Below are 22,057 nucleotides of genomic sequence, written 5' to 3' on the forward strand. Positions count from 1 at the left end.
GTTTGGCAACAAGTGCCTAGATATTGAATCATAAGAATAAGGTAGAAAGAAAGAACAAAGTTAAAAGTTAACTATAACAGTAATTCTTAGTATTAAGTAGAAAAATAAAGAATTAAAGCCAAAAGTCAAACATGACAGTCCTTGGAAAGTGCTTAGCCATGCTGGGACTGCACTTTCTCCAGGTGCTCGATCTTCTTTTTTCCATGCTTTCCCTGCACAATCCATTCCAGGAATCTCTGCACCAGGCATACCACACTGCTGCCGAAGCAACCACCGCTCCTGTTAATCCACCAAGAGTATTGACTTGGGCCTACCACATTGCTGCAGCTGATCAATGCCAACTGCAGGTGCCACCTTCTCCGCCGACCATGGAGGCCATCCTTGCATTGACTTTCAATGCCGCTGCCACCAGCTCAAGTATTGTGCTGGGCACACCAACATCAAAGATGCTCCACTCTGGGGTGGCATCACTCACCGCTGAATCGTGAGCTCCCTAAAGGCTTGCTCTTTCCAAGGAGCCGACTTCTTCCACTGGTGAAACATGGTCAAAATGAATCCAAGTTAACATTATGTTTAGAATGTCAGTTTTGATTTGGTAGCACTCCCACTTCTGAGTCACAGGGGTCAAGTCCCACTTCAGGGCTTGAGCACAGAAATCAAAGCTGGCGCTCTGTACAGTACTGCGGAAGTACTTCCGTAAGAAGTCTAATTTTTCTGATGAAGTGTTAAACTGCCTGCTTGGATGAATGTAAAAGATCCCATTATACAGTTTTGAAGAGCAGGGGAATTATTCGTGGTGACTTTACAGTTATTTATCCCTTGCTTAGATTACTTGATCATTATTATTTTCCTCATTCTGGGAGAGTGCTTTGCATGAATTGGCTGCTGTGTCTCCTACACTCCCACTGCAAATATACTACAAAAGGACTTGTTTGGCTATAAGAAGCTATCAGATGTCTGGTGGTTGTAAAAAAAAAAAAAACGTGAATGCATTTGTTTTTTATTATTGCAAGGAGTAGGCTGGTGACCAATTGATAATTCAAAATAATCATAATTAGTTTGTCTGAGGAGAAAGTGAGGACTGCAGATGCTGGATGACTGTCTATTGAGGGCTCCTTTTGCCTGTTTCTCTCGGTGATGCTGACTCACTGTCTTGGGGACCTTCTCTTGCCTGCTTCTGAGGCATAGAGTTCCAGAATTTCAAATCCATTAAAAGAAAACATTTCTCCTCGTCTGTCTTAAAAAGGCATAATTTTAAAACCGTACCTCCTAGTTCTGAGCTCAAATATGTGATGAAACATCCTTTCCATGTCTACTTTGTGAAGACCATTCAGGATCATATACATTGCAGTTGTCACCTCTCACACTTAGAACATCCAAAAGAAACAAGCCCAACTTGTCCATTCTATCCTCCCTTAAGACAATCCACTCAAGTATCAATGGAGTAAACCTTCTTTGAGCAACCTTTAGTCCATTTGCATCTTATCCTTTTACTTTAATTCACTCGTGGAGTATTGGCATTGCTGTCAGGGTCAGCATTTATTGCCATCCCTAATCGTCCTTGAGAAGGAGGTAGTGAACAACCTTCTGAAATCGAAACATGTTATTCGATTTAGATGCACCCATAATGTTGTTTTGAAAATAATTCCAGGATTTTGTCTTGAGGCACTGAAGGAATGTCAATATATTTCCAAGTCAAAAGGGTGATTGACTTAGAGGAGAGCTTGCCAGTGTTCCCTATTATTTGGTGCCCTTGTACTTTTAGATATGGTGGTCGTGGGTTTAGAATGTGCTTTCTAAGGAGCCTTAGTGCAATGTATGTTCTAGATTACCCATTGCTGCTACTGAGATTTGGTGGATAGACTGCATGTTTGTGGGTGTGGTGCCAATCAAATGGGCTGTTTTGTCCTGCATGGTTGCAATTGTCTTGAATGCTGTTGGAGTTGCACACATTCAGGCAAGTGGGAAATATTCATTCACAGTCCATACTTGTGCATTGTTGATGGATAGGCTTTGGGGAGTCAGGAGGTGAGTTACTCACTGTAGAATTCCTAGCCTCTGACTTTTTTTGTGTATCTGCTATACTCCTAGAATACAGGGCAAAGGCTGAATGATTTTCTGCATGGTTGCATAAATCCCAGTGTTGTAGCTCTACTGGAACAGCTTGGCCAGGGGTATGGTATATTTTGGAACACCATTGCTGGAATGTTGTCAAGGCCCAAGGCCTTCGCAGCATGCAGTACCTTCAACCTTTTGTTGATATGAAGGAATGAATTGAAATGGCTGAAGACTGACGACATCTGTGAAGCTGCAGACCTCTGACTAGTCCACTTCAGATTTTGGTAAATGGTAAGTTCTGGGATATTGCTAGTGATGATGATACCAGTAAGGTCAAATTACAATCTCAGGTTCTGTCTTGTTAATAATGGTCATTGCCTGTCACTTGGATTTTACTTGACAGTTGTCAACCAAGACCTTCATATTATCCAGGTCTTTGTGCATTTGGACATTGACAGCTTCAGTATCTGAGGAGTCACGAATGGTGCTGAACATTGGGCAGTTATGAGCAATGTCCCTTCTTTTGAACTTTATGATGGAAGAAAGGTCATTGATAAAGAGGCTGAAGATGATTGGGGTTAAGATGCTACCTTGAGGAACTCCTGTAGAGATATCCTGAAGCTGGGTTGACTGAACTCCAACTACCTTTCTTTTGTACTAGGTATGACTCCAACTAGTAGAAAGTCAACAATCCCCCCCCCCCCTACAATTCCCATTAATTTCAGCTTCATTAGAGCTCCTTGATACCACATTCGGTGACCTACTATCTTGACGTCACTCCAGTCACTCTCATCTCTGGAATTCAGCTCTTTTTTTTTCCCATGTTTGAACCAAGGCTGCAATCAGGTCAGGAATTGTGTGGCCCTGGCGGAACCTGAACTAAATGTCATTGAGCAAGAGCTGCTTGGTAGCATTATTGATAACACTTTCCATCAGTTCATGGAATAATGAGAATAGACTGGAGCAGTAATTGGCTGAGTTTGTACTTCTGGAGTATGAGAAACCTGGGTAATTTTCCATTTGATTGTTTAAGTGCGGGGTTGCTGCACTCTTAGCCAAAGTGTTCTAGTACAGCGACAAGTTCTGGAGCACAGGACTTTGGTACAAATTACCTTTGCAGCATCCAGTGCCTCTGACTGACTGTTTCTTGATATCCCATGGAGTGAATCAAATTGGCTGAAGACTGCCATTCGTGATGTGGACTTCTAGAGGATTGAGATGGATTATCCGCTTAACACTTTTGGCAGAAGTTTGTTGCGAATGCTTCAGTCTTTTTTGTTTTGATGCGTTCAATTTCCCCATTATTGCGGATAGGCACATTTGTAGTGTTTCTTGCTCCACTGGGTTTTTTGATTGTCCATCTCCATTCATGACTGGATGTGGCAAGACCACAGAGCTTAGAGCTGATCTATTGGTCGTGGAAGTAATCCTATTTTGTAGCTTCACCAGCTTGAAACCTCACCTTTATGTATGCCTGGTGCTTTTCCTGGCATACCCTCCTGCATTTTTCATTGAACTAACATCCCATGCTGAAGTTCCCTCACAACAGCTTGGAGGCCGGAGAAACTACTTTCAAGGAGTTTGAACTGACCATCAACATCAGAAAGACCTATGTTATGAGCCAAGGGATAGAGACTCCATCCTCCATCAACATTGATAACATTCTGATGTGCATTGGTATCTTCTCATACCTTGGATCTACAATTACCAGCAACCTTCGCTGAAATCAGAACCAAGACTGCCAAAATACGTTGTCTCAAAGTGGAGAAGTTAGTGTGGACCAACTGCAGAGTGACTAATAATACATTTGTATTAGGCTTGTGTTTTCAGTACTGTCTTACAGTAGCAAGGTGTGGACTGCCTGTGCAAGCTAAGAAAGGTAGATAAGCAGGAGGCTAGAAGAATACAGCAAGCCAAGCAGCATTAGGAGATGGAGAAGTCAACATTTCACATGTAACCCTTTTTGTCTGAAGCTAAGGAAGTGGCTGACCCATTTCCACTTCCATTGCCTAAGAACAAAATTGGGCCTCTCTGGCAAGACAGACCCAAATATGGAGGTACATTAATGTGCAGTAATGCTTATTCTGTGTGCTTTCTTGGGTCAGTAATACCTTGGTTGGGTTATGTGAATGATACGGGTTATGGCCAGCTCCCCAATGATGTGCTTTGTGGTAAGTTTGCTATCAGCATGAGAACAATAGGTTACCCATTTCTGCTGTCCATGAATGTTTGCTATCCAGACCCCAAGGTGACTGGGACCTGAGATAATACATGAAAATGCATTACTGCTGACTGGAATACCTGGAGTCAAGCAATCAGGAATAGTGTGAAAAAGGAGATGCTAAAAGTGACCATACGGCAGGAAAGAAATCTCCTGCCCCCACCCCCAGGAAAGAAACATTATTTAAGCTTGGACCAACAGTATTCACCTGTGCCAGCTTCAGAAGAGACTGCCACTCATGAATTGGCCTCTACAGCCATATCATAGAATTGACACACTCCCTGGACAGAGATTATCTTCTCCTAAAAAGAATGAATGCCACCATCAACAATATAGTACAATACAGATACGTAATATTTTCTGGACCGAAGAACTTATTTTATTTAGTTTCTCTGAAGCACATCTGGCATTTTCTTCATAAAATCTACAGCAAAGTGTAATATAGTGGGCTTAAAAAAATGTGCTAATTCCCAGTGGTTGAGAAATCCAAGTTTGTGAAGCACCATGGTTAGTAAAGTATTTGATTGACGTAGTATTCGAACAATCAATGTGAGACTGGACTTTGCTCAGTCACTAGTCAAGTGGTTGATTTACAATGTTTGCCATTTTCTTCTGACTCAAATAAATTGTATGAATATTGGACTCGCTTAGAATTTATTCAATTCCAAATTACATAGTGCTTTAAAAAAATCTAGAAAAGGAATCTTCCTGCCTAAAGAAATATCTGTCCTTGAGAGATTTTTTTCATTCTGAAAATGTAATTTTTGCAGCAGAAAATACTAATACATCAGTGAGAATTGAATGTCTGATAAGTGGTGAATGAGAATAAAATAGTATATACAACTGATTACAGATATTGTCTGTACTGTATTGCACATATTTAATTGAATGTTGCTTTGTTTAATTGACATAGAGTTGCTAATTAATGTGTGTCTTTAAGTTTCTTGGAGGTTGGTACTTTTACGTTCAAGCCTACAAATCTCTTAAGCACAAAACCGCCAATATGGATGTACTCATCGTTCTGGCTACTACCATTGCTTACTTATATTCCTGTTTGATACTGATTGTGGCCATTGCTGAAAAGGCGGAACAAAGCCCAGTGACGTTTTTCGATACTCCACCAATGCTGTTTGTCTTCATTGCCTTGGGGAGATGGCTGGAACATGTAGCAAAGGTAATAATGTACACACACTGTTTTATCTAGTAAAGCTATTTTCTGATGGATTATCTTTTCACAATTTTTTGTGAATATTTATGGCAGATCCTCTCATTACCTGGACAGTAATAGTTCTTAATTGTGGTAAAAACAATGACTGCAGATGCTGGAAACCAGATTCTGGAATAGTGCTGCTGGAAAAGCACAGCAGTTCAGGCAGCATCCGAGGAGCAGGAAAATCGACGTTTCGGGCAAAAGCCCTTCATTAGGAATACAGGCAGAGTGCTGGAGGGTGGAGAGATAAATGAGAGAAGAGTGGGGGTGAGGAGAAAGTCTCATAGAGTACAATAGGTGAGTGGGGGTGGGGATGAAGGTGATGGGTCAGGGAGGAGGGTGGGGGAAGGTAGCAAAGAGCACAGTGGGTGAATGGGGGTGGAATGAAGATGATAGGTCAGAGAGGAGGGTGGAGTGGATAGGTGGAAAGGAAGATAGGCAGGTAGGACAAGTCATGGGGACAGTGCTGTGCTGGAAGTTTGGAACTGGGGTGAGGTGGGGAAGGGGAAATGAGGAAACTGGTGAAGTCCACATTGATGCCCTGGGGTTGAAGTGTTCCGAGGCGGAAGATGAGGTGTTCTTCCTCCAGGTGTCAGATGGTGAGGGAGCAGCGGTGAAGGATGCCCAAGACCTGCATGTCCTCGGCTGAGTGGGAGGAGGACTCCCACTAACAATTTGTTTTATTGATAACATATTGGAAAAAGTACAATTAGAAATTGCATTGTTTTTGTTGTAGAGTAAGACTTCTGAAGCACTGGCTAAACTGTTATCCCTCCAGGCTACAGAGGCTGTAGTAGTAACACTAGGACCACACAACACAATACTGAGGTAACTTTTCACATTGATTTTAAACATGAACTGTAAACCTGTTGAATGAAATGTTAATTTAGATACCAATTTAGTACATTTGTATTCTTAGTTAAGTTTTGTTCTGTTGATTTACACATACCTTGTTTGAGAAATAAATTCTGTCTCATTTGTACAAAGTCACTCCGTACGTGGACTGAAGGAATAGCAGAAAAATACTGCAGGTTGACCTCTACTGATATTATGTGAAGGTTATATCTCTCCCCCAACACCCACCACCACCCCCCCCACCCTGTCCCCCAGGGGAATATGTTTGGAGTCTCTGCCTTCTATTAATTGTTTCAATGCCCACCATCATTCATGATTGGATGTGATAGGATTGCAGAGCTTAAATCTGATCCATTGATTGTAGGCTCGCTTAACTCTGCATTTTGCATGCTGCTTCTGCTATTTGACATAAGTGGCCTTGTGTTGTTACTTCACCAGAACAACACCTCAATTTTAGATAAGTATGGTGCATCTCTTGGCATATTCTCCTTCACTTTTCTTTAAATCAGTAAGAGGAAAACTAACAAAGACCTTTCTATTAAAGATATAGCATGTACCAATGTTCAAACTAAAGGAAAAAGACCATACCTGTCACCACTGTGACGAAATAGCAGCAGTGAGTGCATCGTGTCGATAATACAGTAGATATTCATCAAAACTCCTTAGACTCAGAAAACCATTGTCACCTAGAAGGACAAGGGCATTTTATTTCAGGGAACAGATGTGTTGAGCCGAAGGGCCTTTCTCTGTGCTGTAAGTCGGTATGACTGGAGTTATAAATAAAAGAATGCGTTGATGAAGTATTGAAAGGGTGAAAAATTATTTTTAAACTGCATTTAAGTAAATCAATTTTAAAATTGAACATTCAATTTTTATTCTCTCATTAGTCTTCTCCAATTTTTTTTTAAAGTAAATTTGTTTATTTTCCCACGGGATGTGGATATCACTAAAAGGCCAGCTAATGTTGTCCATCCGTAAATGCTGTTGCTTGCTTACCCAGTTCAGACTCCACCATATTAGTGCAGATTTGGAGTGACATATTAGATTAAATTCCCTAGATTAGATTAGATTCCCTACAGTGTGGAAATAGGCCATTTGGGCAACAAGTCCACACCGACCTTCTGAAGAGTAACCCATTCCCCTACATTTACCCCTGATTACTGCCCCTAACACTATAGGCAATTTAGCATGGCCAATTCCCCTGCCCTGCACAACTTTGTCTTGTGGGAGGAAACCAGAGCACCTGGAGGAAACCCACACAGACACAGGGAGAATGTGCAAACTCCACACATACAGTCACCCAAGGCTGGAATCGAACCTGAGTCCCTGGCACTGTGAGGCAGCAGTGCAAACCACTGAACCACTGTGCCGCCCCCATCCTGAATAGGTCACGACAAAAGATATCCTTCCCTAAAGGAAAGTAATGAACCATATTTTTTAAGATTGTTTCACGTTCATCGTTGGAGCAGAGACACCATTCAGTTCTAGATTTTATTAATTTTTAATTGAATTATTTTAATTCCATCTATTGCTTGTGGCAGGATTTGAACCTGCAACCTCGAGGCATTGTACTAGTCCAGAGGCCAGTGCTAGTGACTTACTGTTATTCCATCATCTCCCTCTAATCCTTCCTTCCTGCCTTCCTTCCTTCCTTCCTGCCTTCCTGCCTTCCTTTTTTTCCTTCCTTCCTTCTTTCCTTTTTTCTTTCCTTCCTTTTTTCCTTCCTTTCTTTTTTCCTTTCTTTTTTCCTTCCTTTTTTCTTTCCTTTTTTTCCTTCCTTCCTTCCTGCCTGCCTGCCTCCCTACTTTCCTGCCTGCCTCCCTACTTTCCTGCCTGCCTCCCTACTTTCCTGCCTCCCTACTTTCCTGCCTCCCTACTTTCCTGCCTCCCTACTTTCCTGCCTCCCTTTTTTTCCTGCCTCCCTTTTTTTCCTGCCTCCCTTTTTTTCCTGCCTCCCTTTTTCCTGTCTTCCTTTTTCCTTCCTTCCTGCCTTCCTTTTTTCCTTCCTACCTGCCTTCCTTTTTTCCTGCCTTGCATTTTTCCTGCCTTCCTTTTTTCTTTCCTTTTTTTCCTGCTTTCCTTTTTTCCTGCCTTCCTTTTTCCTGTCTTCCTTTTTCCTTCCTTCCTGCCTTCCTTTTTTCCTGCCTTCCTTCCTTTTTTCCTGCTTTCCTTTTTTCCTGCCTTTTTTTTCTTCCTTTTTTCCTATCTTCCTTTTTCCTTCCTTCCTGCCTTCCTTCCTTTTTTCCTGCCTTCCTTTTTTCCTTCCTTTTTTCCTGCTTTCCTTTTTTCCTGCCTTCCTTTTTTTTCTTCCTTCCTTTTTTCCTGTCTTCCTTTTTCCTTCCTTTTTTCCTGCCTTCCTTCCTTTTTTCCTGTGTTCCTTTTTCCTTCCTTCCTGCCTTCCTTTTTTCCTACCTTTTTTCCTGCCTTCCTTTTTTCCTTCCTTCCTTCCAGGCTTTTTTCCTTCCTTCCTTTTTTCCTTCCTTCCTGCCTTCTTTTCCTTCCTTCCTGCCTTCTTTTCCTTTTTTTCCTTCCTTTTTTCCTTCCTTCCTTCCTTCCTTTCAGCCTTTTTTCCTTCCTTCCTTCCTTTTTCCTTCCTTCCTGCCTTCTTTTCCTTTTTTTCCTTCTTTTTTCCTTCCTTTTTTCCTTCCTTTTTTTTCCTGCCTTCCTTTTTTCTTTCCTTCCTGCCTTCCTTTTTTTTCTTTTTTCCTTTTTTTTCCTTCCTGCCTTATTTTTTCCTGCCTTCCTTTTTTCCCTGTTTTTCTTTCCTTTTTTCCTTCATTCCTGCCTTCCTTTTCCCTTTTTCCTTCCTTTTTTCCTGCCATCCTTCCTTTTTTCCTTCCCTTTTTTCCATCTTTTTCCTTCCTTTTTTCCTGCCTTCCTTTTTTCCTGCCTTCCTTCTTCCTTCCTTCCTGCCTTCCTTTTTTCCTTCCGTTTTCCTGCCTTCCTTTTTTCCTTCCTTTTTTCCTTCCTTTCAGCCTTTTTTCCTTCCTTCCTTTTTTCTTCCTTCCTTTTTTTCTTCCTTCCTGCCTTTTTTCCTTCTTTCCTGCCTTTTTTCTTCCTTCTTTCCTTTTTTCCTTGCTTCCTGCCTTTTTTCCTGCCTTTTTTCCTTTATTTTCCGTTCCTGCCTGCCTTCTTTTTTCCTGCCTTCTTTTTTCCTGCCTTCTTTTTTCCTGCCTTCTTTTTTCCTGCCTTCTTTTTTCCTGCCTTCCTTTTTTCCTTTTATTTCCTTCCTTTTTTTCTTTCCTTCCTTTTTTCCTTCCTTTTATTTCCTTTTTTTCTTTCCTTCCTTTTTTCCTGCCTTCCTTCCTGCCTTTTTTCCTTTTTTCCTTCCTTTTTTTTCCTTCCTTCCTTTTTATCTTCCTGCCTTCCTTTTTTCCTGCCTTCCTTTTTTCCTTCCTGCCTTCTTTTTCCTGCCATCTTTTTTCCTTTTTTACTTCCTTCCTTCCTTTTTTCCCTTCCTTTTTCCTTCCTTTTTTTCCATCTTTTTCCTTCCTTTTTATCCTTCCTTCCTTTTTTCCTTTTTTTTTCCTTCCTGCCTTCTTTTTTTTCCTTTTTCCTTCCTTTTTTTCCTTCCTTTTTTTCCTTCCTTCCTTCCTGCCTTCCTTTTTTCCTGCCTTCTTTTTTCCTTTTTTACTTCCTTCCTTTTTTCCCTTCCTTTTTCCTTCCTTTTTTTCCATCTTTTTCCTTCCTTTTTTCCTTCCTTCCTTCCTTTTTTCCTTTTTTTTTCCTTCCTGCCTTCCTTTTTTCCTTCCTTTTTTCCTTCCTTTTTTTCCTTCCTTCCTTTTTTCCTTCCATTTTTCCTTCCTTTTTTTCCTTCTTTTCCTTTTTTCCTTCCTTCCTTCCTTTTTTCCTTCCTTCCTTCCTTTTTTTCCTTCCTTCCTGCCTTCTTTTCCTTTTTTTCCTTTTTTTTCCTTCCTTTTTTCTTTCCTTTTTTTTCCTTCCTTTTTTTCCTTCCTGCCTGCCTTCTTTTTTCCTGCCTTCTTTTTTCCTTTTTTACTTCCTTCCTTCCTTTTTTCCCTTCCTTTTTCCTTCCTTTTTTTCCATCTTTTTCCTTCCTTTTTTCCTTCCTTCCTGCCTTCTTTTCCTTTTTTCCTTCCTTTTTTCCTTCCTTTTTTCCTTCCTTTTTTCCTTTATTTTCCCTTCCTTCCTGCCTTTTTTCCTGCCTTCTTTTTTCCTGCCTTCTTTTTTCCTGCCTTCTTTTTTCCTGCCTTCCTTTTTTCCTTTTATTTCCTTCCTTTTTTTCTTTCCTTCCTTTTTTCCTTTTTTTCCTTCCTTCCTTTTTTCCTTCCTTCCTTCCTTCCTGCCTTCCTTTTTTCCTTTTTTCCTTCCTGCCCTTTTTTCCTGCCTTCTTTTTTCCTTTTTTACTTCCTTCCTTTTTTCCCTTCCTTTTTCCTTTCTTTTTTCCATCTTTTTCCTTCCTTTTTTTCCTTCCTTCCTTTTTTTCCTTCCTTCCTTTTTTCCTTCCTTCCTTTTTTTCCTTCCTTCCTTTTTTTTCCTTCCTTCCTTTTTTCCTGCCTTCCTTTTTTCCTTCCTGCCTTCCTTTTTTTCATTTTTTCCTTCCTTTTTTTCATTTTTTCCTTTTTTTTCCTTCCTTTTTTCTTTCCTTTTTTCCTGCCTTCCTTCCTTTTTTTCCTTCATTCCTTTTTTTCCTTCCTTCCTTTCCCTTCCCTGTAATCTGAAGGCTACTGAAAAAGCAAAACTAGTACAACTGCACTGAATATTTAGAGTATTAAATATAATTTTCTTTGAATGCTGATAATATTCACAACAAAATTAACAATTTAATGGTTCAAATACAAGTTAATGAGTATGATCTTAAAGCTATTACAGAGTCGTGGTTACAACAAGATTAGAGCTGGGAGCTAAATATTCAGGGCATAAGACTTTTCAAAAGGAAAGAATCGTGGAATAACATTGTTCACATGGATGGGATAAATACAATAGCACGAAATGAACTTGGATCTGAAAATGTAGAATCCATGTGGGTGGAGGTAAGAAATAATAAAGGGAGAAAAAACATTGGTAGGAGTATTCAGCAGGACCCATAACAGTATACAGTGGGACACAGTGTAATTCAGGGGATAATGAGGATATGTAACAAAGGCAGTAAATTAATCAGGGATGTCTTTGGCTTTCACTTGATCACAATCATCAGTTTGGCAGAGGTAGCCATGACAAAAAATTTTTAGAATGAGATGAGACCGGTTCCTTGAACAGGATGTTATGGATCCAAGAAGGATCAGACAAGTTTAGATCTGATAGTGTGCAATGAGGCAGATTCAATACATAATGTCAGGATAAAACAGTGACCACAATTTAGTGGAATTTAGCGTTCAATTTGAGAGGGTGGAACTTGGGTCAGAAACAACTGCACTCAGCTTAAATAACCAGAAAATGAGGGCAGAGCTGGCAGGAGTGAGCTGGGGAAGGGGTTTTGTGACAAAGGCAGCTGAGGAGCAATGGCATACATTTTAAAAATAGTTCATGGCTTGCAACAAAGATATATCCCATTGAGGAAAAATGAGAATAGGAAAGAGATAAGCCAACCATTGGTAACCAGGGAAATTACAGATAACATCAACTTGAAAGAAAAAAAACATTAATCTTTGCCACATTGTAAGATAGAGGATTAATAAGAATTTAAAAACCAACAAAAGACTACCAAAAAAAAGGGAAAAGATGAATTGAGCTGGACTTATTGTCACGTGTACTTAGGCACAGTGAAAAGTTTTGTCTTGCGAACAATACAGGCAGATCACATAGTTATGGAGCATAGATTGTAAATAGGTAAACAGTGGCAAAAACAAAAACACAGGTACAGGCGAATGTTAAGAGTTTGTGAGTCCATTCAGTATTGTAACAACTGTAGGGTAGAAACTGTTGTGAAACCGGCTGGCGTGTGTGTTCAGGCTTCTGTACCTTCTCCCCGATGGTAGAGATTGTAGAAAAACATTGCCAGGGTGGGATGAATCTTTAAGAATGCTGGTGACCTTTCCTTGACAGCGGGCCTGGTAGATGGATTCTGTAGATGGGAGGTTGGCCTTTGTGATTGTCTCTGTAACTGTCTCCGTTGAGAGCTAGGTCGTTCTCAATACATCATTTTTCCAGGTCTTCCACCTCCTGTCTGTAGTCTGTTTCATCACCATTGGAGATTCGACCGACTATGGTGGTGTCATCAGCGAACTTGTAAATGGCATTAGTCTGGTACCTGCCGACACAGTCATGGGTATACAGTGAGTACAATATTGGGCTGAGTATGCACCCCTGGAGGGCTCCAGTGTTGAGTGTCCCCAGTCTTCACTGATTGTGACCTGTGGGTCAGGAAGCTGAGGATCCAGTTGCAGAGGGTGGGGCTTAGTCCAAGATCACTAAGCTTAATCATCAGTCTCGAGGGATGATAGTGTTGAAAGCTGAACTGTAGTCAATGAGTAGGATTCTTACGTAGCTGTTCTTGGTGTTAGGATGTTCTAGGGAGGAGTGAAGGGCAAGTGATATGGTATCTGATGTGGCTCTGTTGGTCCAATAGGCAAATTGGAGTGGGTCAATAGTGGGGAGGTCAAAGTTGATTAATGCCATGAGTAATCTTTCAAAGCACTTCATGACCACCGGTTAGGGCCACTGGGCGGTAGTAATTGAGACATGCTGCGTGAGTCGTCTTAAGCACAGGGATGATGTTGGCCCTCTTGAAACAGACAGGGATAGTGGCCTGCTGCAGGGAAAGGTTGAAGATGTCCAAGAAGATAAACTTTGAGCGTAAATTTGTAAGTAATATCAAGATGGGAGAGCAAGATCTTGTTTAAATTGATCAAAAAGAGAGAAGCCAAAGTTAACATAGGCCCATTAGACAAACACAGGGATGAAATTCAGCAGGACTGGCAGCATCGGTGGACAGAGCGTTCTGAAGAAGACTCATTATTGGACTTGAAACACCACTCTGTTTCTCTTTCCACAAATGCTGCCAGTCCTGCTGAGTTTCACTAGCATTTTCTGTTTTTCCGTCAGATTTCCAATATTTGCAGTATTTTGCTTTTGTTTTTATGTTGAAAACAAATCTTGGAAAATCTTGTCAGTGTTAACACCAAATTTAAATCAAATTTACAACCGGAAGCCAAGCCTTTTGACCTAATTGATTTATATGCCACATGGACTTCAATGGACAATAGAATTAGTCAGGATCTAAAGCCTAGATTTGACCTGAATCTATCCTGTCGCTGTCAAATGGATTAAGTTAAAAGTATTGCATTTATTTTATTCTTCCCCATTTCGTGCACCAGTGTCACCATATCCAGTTTGAGGAGTTGTATAACCTGTGGTGATTGTAGTCCTTATTTGTATTTGCTTTGGGAGACTGTTTTGCCATTGTTTACATCATAAAAACGGAATGGTTAACATTAAGGCAGAGACTAAGTGTTCGGAATGTTTTATTTTACATGGGATTTGGGCACCACTGTCTAAGCATGCATTTGTTGCCCATCCCTAATTGCCCTTGTGAAGGTAGTGGTGAAGAACTATCCTTGCCACTCTCAAGATTCTGAGCACAGCAGTCGCAGCATTGACTTATGATTTTGAAAATCAGTGCTGCGCATGTGATTAGAGGCCCATATAGCTGGAAAGAAAATTAGAAGGAGCGATGATGGTGAACTGTTTTCTTGAGCACTGAATCTATGTGGAGTAGGTGAATCAACAACGCTGTGAAGTTATGCTAATTGGTGTTACATTGAATAAGGATCGAGCCAAAGGTGATGTCCACTAAAAGATCGTTAAAGCTTTTTTTTATTAACCTGTTTTCTGATAGATTCATAGAGTTGTGGAAACAGATCATTCAGTCCAACTTGTCCATGCCAACTAGATATCCTAACTCAAATTAGTCCCATTCACCAGCATTTGGCCCATAGCCTTCTAAACCCTTCATATTCATATAGCCATCCAGATACCTTTCAAATGTTGTAATTATACCAGCTTCCACCACTTCCTCTGGTAGCTCGTTCCAAACATGCACTACCCTCTGCATGAAAAAGTTGCTCCTTAGGTCCCTTTTAAATCTTTCTCCTCTCACCTTAAATCTATGCCCTCTAGGTTTGAACTCCTCCACCATGGGGAAAAATCCTTGTCTGTTTACCCTATCCATGTCCCTCATGATTTTATAAACCTCTGAGGTCACCCCTCAGCCTCGGAATCCTCAGGGAAAATAGCCCCAGCATATTCACTCTCCCAGTAGCACAAACCCTTCAACTCTGGTAACATTCTTGTAAAGATCTTTCCTGAACCCTTTCAAGTTTTACAGAATCCTTCCTATAGCAGGCAGACCATAATTGCACACAGTACTCCAAAAATGCCCTAACCAATGTCCTGAACACCCACAACATCACCTCCCGACTCCTATACTTAACGCACTGACCAATAAAGGCAAGCATACCAAATGCCGCCTTCACTATCATGTCTACCTGGGACTCCACTCAAGGAACCATGAACCTGCACTCCAAGCTCTGTTTGTTCAGCAGGACCTTACCTTTAAATACAGAAGTTCTGCCCTGATTTGTCTTTCCAGCACCTCACATTTATCTAGATTAAACTCCATCTGCCACTCCGTGGCCCATTGGCCCATCTGATCAAGATTTTTATTCTGACATGATTCAATAAATCTCGCATGTCAGTTTTTGGAATTGAGGAAGCCTTTCTGATACTTTGTGACTTCTGAAACCAGCAGGAAGTTTTCTCTGTAATGATAGGTTACATTGGTTACCTGACCAGTCAGTGCAAAGTCTCTATATTACTAACAAGTTTAATGGGTGTGGAGGATGGGGGAGTTTATACCAGAAATTAAAAAAACTTCTGAAATGCCGTTTGAAATACTCCAATATAAATATTTTCTGTCATTTTCCTTCTCTTCAGTGAGGAACAGATAGCTGTAGATCTTGTCCAAAGAGGTGACATTATTAAGGTGGTTCCTGGTGGCAAGTTTCCTGTGGATGGAAAAGTAATAGAAGGATGTTCTATGGCAGATGAATCTCTCATTACAGGTATGTTTTGATTGTCTATGTTTCAAGTGTAACAGGCTTATTGTGCGCTTTCCAATGTTTCTTTTTTACTATGCCAAATCATTATACATTTTCCCAAACAAGTAGACCAAAGAACAGCAGATGCTGGAAATCAGAAACAAAACATTTTCCTTAGGATTTTTGCTACCTAAAATATCCAAAAGGTAATCAGGATGAGGTCTTGACCTGCAAACCGGTTTACCTGCCTTTAGCACAAGACATTAGTTTGGGTGAGGCGTTGAAACAGATGCTAAACTTGGCCATTTGGAAGAATCATTAAAGATTTAATTGACAAATTGCCTGCTGGCACCTATTAAAGAAGGTCTGATGCTTCTCCAATAAATGTGGCATTGCAGGGTATGGAGTGCTTTATCTCCCCTGTAACTCCATTTTGATTTACTCTCCTCCATTCTCTTCCTAACTTTGCTTTTATCTTTGGTGGTATTGCATTGCCTTGTTGGGCTTTGCATACATATTGATTAATTAGAAATGTTGTGATGGATAATAGATTAAAAGTACCATGTGTGATTTGGTGGTGGGGAAAAATGCTATTCAGTTGTGGTAAGATCAGTTCTTAATTTTAAAAAAAAGCAAAATGGAACATTTTTTGATGGATAATGCTTCATTTAACAATCTTTCCTAACAATAAACTGAGTAAGAATAAGGAAATTATTATTGAGGATTTGAAATGTTACACAAACTTTACTCAACTTTCATTTTGTAATTCACTTTTCAGTTATCCAGCAGGTCATCCACTTTAGTAGGAAGATTGCAATGACAGAATGTTAATTCAATGGCAATAGTTTGAGGATCTGATTAATTGAAAGAAAGCATGCAGGTGTAGCAAGCAGTTAGGAAGGCAAATGATATGTTGGTCTGTTTATGATATTATTTGTTGTAAAGATTTCAGTACAGGAGCAAAGATGTCTTTCTGCACCTGTACTGGACTATGGTGAGATCACACCTGAAGTATTTTGTGCGGGTTTGATCTCCTTACTTGCCAGAGAGAACAGAACTTCACCAGACTGATTCCTGTACTATGGGAGATTTTTGAGGAGAGTTTGGGTTGACTAGACCTGTATTTGTTGGAGTTTAGAAGAATGATAGAGGACCTTGTTGAAGTGAATAATAGTCTGACAAGGTCAGACAAACTGGATGCAGGGATGATGGAGGGCCTAGATCTAGGTCTCATGGTCTAAGGATGGTGTAGGCATTGGAAAGGACTGATGACTGCTTAGCTTATTCTGTATTGTCATCTTGATTTGATATTGCCCTGAAACGGGGTGTAAAATGTGATGATGGACTATGGAGTTAAGACTACAGATTCTAATAGTACACAATTAACTTACTTCTTTTGTTTTTACAGGAGAGCCTATGCCAGTTGTTAAAAGAGTAGGGAATGCAGTGATTGCTGGTTCCATTAATGCACAGGGTTCTCTGCTTATTCAGGCTACCCATGTTGGTTCAGAAACAACATTGTCGCAAATTGTTAAGCTGGTAGAAGAAGCACAGATATCAAAGGTAGGCATGTAATTCTTGCATAGCACAATTAAGTAGACTTTTGCATATGTCAAAAGCATCTTTAGGATTGCTGTCAATTTATTATAGCATTGTGGAATTATAATGTTAGAAAAAGGCATGTTTCACATGTATTTTTCTGACTGCTGCTTTGCAAAATCATTTTTTATAAATGGAGTAAAGAATGACAAAACTGAATGAACTCATTGGAGATAAATTTTCCACACTATATGAAAGGGGTGCATGCAATCTAGAGTCAGACATCATAACATCCTGGCAAATCCCCTCAGTACCCTTTCTAATGCCTTTGCACCTTTTCTGAAATGTAGTGCCCAAAGTTGTCCATCGAGGCCTAACTAGTGAACTATTAAGTTCCAGCATGATTTTATTGTTTTTATAAATTAAAGTAGCTCATATGTTTTTATTACCACCTTTTGAATTGGCCCTGTCAACTTTAAACTATCTGAATATCATGCTGATTTATAACTTTGAAAAGTGAACATATGTTTCCATATTAATCTTTCCTAACTGAATTGCATCACACTTTTCACCAGCAGGTCATCCTGAAGCCTAAAGCTATCCTCCTCATGATCTATTATTTTACATTATCTGCAAACTTTATAACACTATTGTCTACATCTGTGTCTAGGTAATTTAGAAAAATGCAAAAGAGTAATAGTATAACCTTCAGGGAACACCTCAGCAAGCCATTTCCCAATAGAAAAATGTACATCCTGCACTATTGATCCCTCCAAATTTTGTTTGATGTACACAACCTAGAGCTGACAAGCAACCTGTACAGTACTTCCACAGTTCACAATTCTCACGACTGTGCATAAAGTCAGCTGAGAAGGAATACTGTCCACACTTATCCCTCACTTCTGTCACTGAGCCCTGCAGGATGGGAAATTGTAAGCTTGTTTTGCGAGTTGTGGCATATCAGATGCATAGAGAAAGGCAATCAGAGATGAGTGGGATGAGGTTTGGAGTTCAGTGGTTGGAGTGGAGTTTGCATGCACAGGAGAAGGGTATTCTCAATTACAACTAGGCCAGCATTGCTGGATCCAAGAAGTATAAAGGCATTAGTGTTGTAAAGAATAAACGTAGTTGTTCAGTTGTTGGGTATCTTGAGGCTCAGAAAATTTGGCAAGAATTTGAAGTGTGAATCAGCCTCTTTTGAGCAGGTTAATCATCTGTCCACCTTTCCTCCTCAAAAGCCAAAGTGGTGGATTAGGGGTAGTTTGAGTTGAGATTCTGATGTTTAAAGCATTATCTGTCCACCCAACCCAAACCCACACCCAAACTTTTCTGCCTAACATTCACTCTGTATTTTAAATTATAGGCCATCATTTATATTTTTAACTCTATCACAAGACATTTCTATGAAATTAAAACAATGCAAAAAAAAATGTAAAGGTCCCTTCTGACCTGCATGTGTCACAAAAGATGAAGTAATGTTTGGAAATAGCAGAAAGAAAGCTATCTTCTTCTAACTTTGGAATTGTTTAAAACAATAAAAAACAGATAGCTTTGAAAAATTGGACCACGGCTGCAGTGAAAACGTTTTGTTCTAGTATTGCATCAATAATTTGAAACCTCATCTTTGAGCATTATAAATTGCTGAGGGTGAAGAAGAAGAGGTAAAACAAAGGGGGTGAAATCTGCTTTCTGTAGAAATCTGGGTTAATATTTTAAGAGTGATCATTTAATTTTTAATTTGCTATTCACTTTTTGAATCTAAATAAAGTATATTTTGACTTTTCCAGGCCCCAATTCAACAGTTTGCAGACAAACTGAGTGGATATTTTGTTCCATTTATCGTTGGTATTTCTGTGGTTACACTGACTGTCTGGATCAGTATTGGCTTAGCAGACTTTGAAGCCATCAAAATTTATTTGTCAGTAAGTAGCAATGACATTCCTGTAATCATTGCAGTCTGAATTAGGCCTGAGACATTGAAGAATTTCTATTATGTTTGGGTAAGCAAATGTAACCTTGTATGTGTTGCACACAATGCGTGTTTTTAATGGTCCTTTTTAAATCAAACATGAGAATTGAAACTAGTAAGGAAGTTAGCTGCAGGTAGATACTTGGCCAAGAAACAATTTATTTTAAACAGCTGTTTGTACCACTGAATTATATATACTTAGTATCCAACTAATTCAGGTAGATAGCTGAGTGAATGAATTTCTACTTCTTCCATTCGAAAGAAGACTCCTACTGGACTAAAATTATTAATGTTGTTTCTCTTGTCACAGATACTGCCAGATCTCTGAGTTTCTCTAGAATTCTTTGCGTGTCTTTCAGATTTCCAGTATTTGCAATATTTTGCCTTTATGCTTGCTCTTTAGCATTAAATAATTTACCTGAAAAGAGACCTTGAAGTTTTCGGGCCTATTGCAGTCAAACCCCTTTTATACAAAAGGGGAAGTGGGGAAGTTTTTAGAGGCCTGTCCCTAACGTTTTGCATTGCCAATAATTGTGCTGCAGTGTTCCCCCTATTAATGGTTGCAGTTGTCAATGATCCACCCCTTATGCATGTCCTTCAATGCAGTGTTGTCTCTTCCTTTATTTATTGAGGTGCCTTCCTTCATATTTATTGTGCCCACAGCATTACAGCATGCTGCCTTCAATCCCCATGGTCCTTCATTATTAAAGTAGTGGCCCAATAAATCCTTTGCTTTTCATTGAACAGCCCCTCAGGCCTGATTGTGACCAAACATTAATAGATAACTATGACTGATGATTGACCAGGGGTCGGACTGATCTCCATTTAGTCCCATGAGTTACTTATCATGAATTCCCGGACTGATTATATTCGACCTGCAGGACTGACTATGGCCCATTCCTGTACTGCAATGATATAGAATCCTGCCCCTGACCACCTCAAGCATTTCCGCGCACCTGGTCTGAGATCAGATGCTGCTATTCACCAACTGTGATGGAGCCCCTGAGTGACAAAGGCCCTTGAAACTTGACCCCTTAGACATTGAGACATGGCCATTTGGCTGGAGTACTTATGTAGTGCATTTGCTGCCTGCATACATACACTGCTGGAACATGGTATAGGTTTGGCGCAGTGCCATATAGCAATATATCTTTTTTTTTAGGATTACTGCTGACAACCATGGTCACCTGCTAGGTTTTCTCTACACTAAACAGCATGGTAACATGGAAATGGTGTGAGCCTTAAAGTTTAGATTACTTACAGTGTGGAAACAGGCCCTTCGGCCCAACAAGTCCACACCGCCCCGCCAAAGCGCATCCCACCCATACCCCTACATTTACCGCTTACCTAACACTACGGGCAATTTAGCATGGCCAATTCACCTGACCTGCACATCTTTGGACTGTGGGAGGAAACCGGAGCACCCGGAGGAAACCCACGCAGACACGGGGAGAACATGCAAACTCCACACAGTCAGTCACCTGAGGTGGGAATTGAACCCGGGTCTCTGGCACTGTGAGGCAGCAATGCTAACTGCTGTGCCACCGTGCCACCCACAGTGAAGTTCTGAGTGACGCAACCAAGCACAAATGGCAAGATGTCAGAGCTGCTGTGACGAGCACTGATTAGACATAGCCAGCATGGCGTTCTGAATGGGATCCAGGGGAGCTAACCAATTGGATACAAAATTGGCTTGAAGGTAGGAGACAGTGGGTGGTGGTAGAGGGATGTTCTTTGGACGGGAGGCCTGTGACCAGTGATATGCCACAAGGATCGTTTATTGGGTCCCTTGCTTTTTGTCATTTAATATAAATGATTTGAATGTGAATATAGCAAATGTAGTTAGTAAGTTTGCAGATGAGACCAAAATAGGTGGTGTAGTGGACAATGAAGAAAACTGTCTCCGGTTACAACAGGACCTTGATCAGATGGGCAAGTGGGCCAAGGAATGGCAACTGAAGTTTGAATGTAGGATGCTGTATTTTGGTAAGGCAAATCAGGGCATAAGAATAAATGGTAAGGCCCTGCGGAGAGTTGCCAAACAAGAGACCTGGGGTGCTGGTGCATATTTCCTTAAAAGTGGAGTTACAGGTAAACAATTATGACAAAGGCACATGGCACGCTTGCCTTCATTGGTCATAACCTTGAGTATAGGAGTTGGGATCGAGAGTGTGCTCTGGAAAAGCACAGCAGGTCAGGCAGCATCTGATGAGCAGGAGAATTGATGTATCAGGTATAAACTCTTCTTCAGGAATTTTCTCTCTCTGTATAGGAGTTGGGATGTTCCTGAAGAAGCATCTGTTCCTTAGATGCTGCCTGACCTGCTGCGCTTTTCCAGCAACACATTTTCAGCTCTGATCTCCAGCATCTGCAGCCCTTACTTTCTCTCTAGGAGTTGGGATGCCATGTTGCAGCTGTACAGGACATTTTTGGAATACTGTGTACAATTCTGGTCCCCTTTTATGGGATGGATATTGTTAAACTTGAGAGGGTGCGGAGAAGATTTACAAGGAAGTTGCTGGGACTGGGTGCTTTGAGTTATAGGGAGAGACTGAATAGGCTGGAGCTTTTTTAACCTGGAGTGTTGGAGGCTAAGGGGTTACCTTATAGAGGTTTATAAAATCATGAGGGGCATGGATAGAATGAATAACCAAGGTTTTTTTCCCTAGAGTTGGGGATCCCAAAATAAGATTATAGAGGTCTAAGGTGAGAAGAGAAAGGTTTAAAAAAAGACTTTTTCACGTAGAGGATGGTGTGTGTCTGGACCAAGCTGTCAGAGGAATTAATAGAGGCGAGTACAATTATAACATTTTGCAAGGTGTCAAGACGGCTATGTGGATGAAACATTTAGAGGAATATGGGCCAAATACTGGCAAATGGGAGTAGGTCAGATTAGGATGATTGCTCAGCACGTATGAGTTGGACCAAAGAGTCTCTTTCTTTCTGTATGACTCTCTGGCTCCAGGTACAAAGTGAGTGAGTGCTAAGACAGTTAAGCAGAGGTTCCTGAGATGGACCCTTCTCCAATCCATGAGATTGGTGGTTGTCCCTGTGCTCAAGTGACATAGCAACAACATTATTATGAAAGGTGTCAGTGCACTGTGAAGTTCAGTATTGAAGTGAAGAACTTTGAAAGTTCTTGCCTAATTCCATCAAAAGCTGATTTGGGGGCAGATGTTCGCAGATAAAGGGATGGCTAGAAAATGCAA

General features: G+C 40.5%; 1 protein-coding gene across 2 annotated transcripts in view; it reads left to right on the forward strand.

The window, feature by feature from the left end:
- The window catches only part of atp7b (ATPase copper transporting beta), a 102,080-nt gene that overhangs the window by 40,437 nt on the left and 39,586 nt on the right, over positions 1-22,057 (forward strand). For both annotated transcript variants that reach the window (XM_043692153.2, XM_087988301.1), the window contains exons 8-12: positions 5,220-5,453; positions 6,226-6,317; positions 15,237-15,364; positions 16,749-16,903; positions 18,667-18,801. In XM_043692153.2, coding sequence (XP_043548088.2) covers positions 5,220-5,453; positions 6,226-6,317; positions 15,237-15,364; positions 16,749-16,903; positions 18,667-18,801 — 744 coding nt within the window. The remainder of the gene's footprint in view (positions 1-5,219; positions 5,454-6,225; positions 6,318-15,236; positions 15,365-16,748; positions 16,904-18,666; positions 18,802-22,057) is intronic.

The sequence above is a fragment of the Chiloscyllium plagiosum genome, unplaced genomic scaffold (assembly GCF_037043375.1).
Source record: "Chiloscyllium plagiosum isolate Xiang-an unplaced genomic scaffold, Cpla_swu_hap1 HiC_scaffold_6, whole genome shotgun sequence".
In the NCBI taxonomy this organism is placed as follows: Eukaryota; Metazoa; Chordata; class Chondrichthyes; order Orectolobiformes; family Hemiscylliidae; genus Chiloscyllium; species Chiloscyllium plagiosum.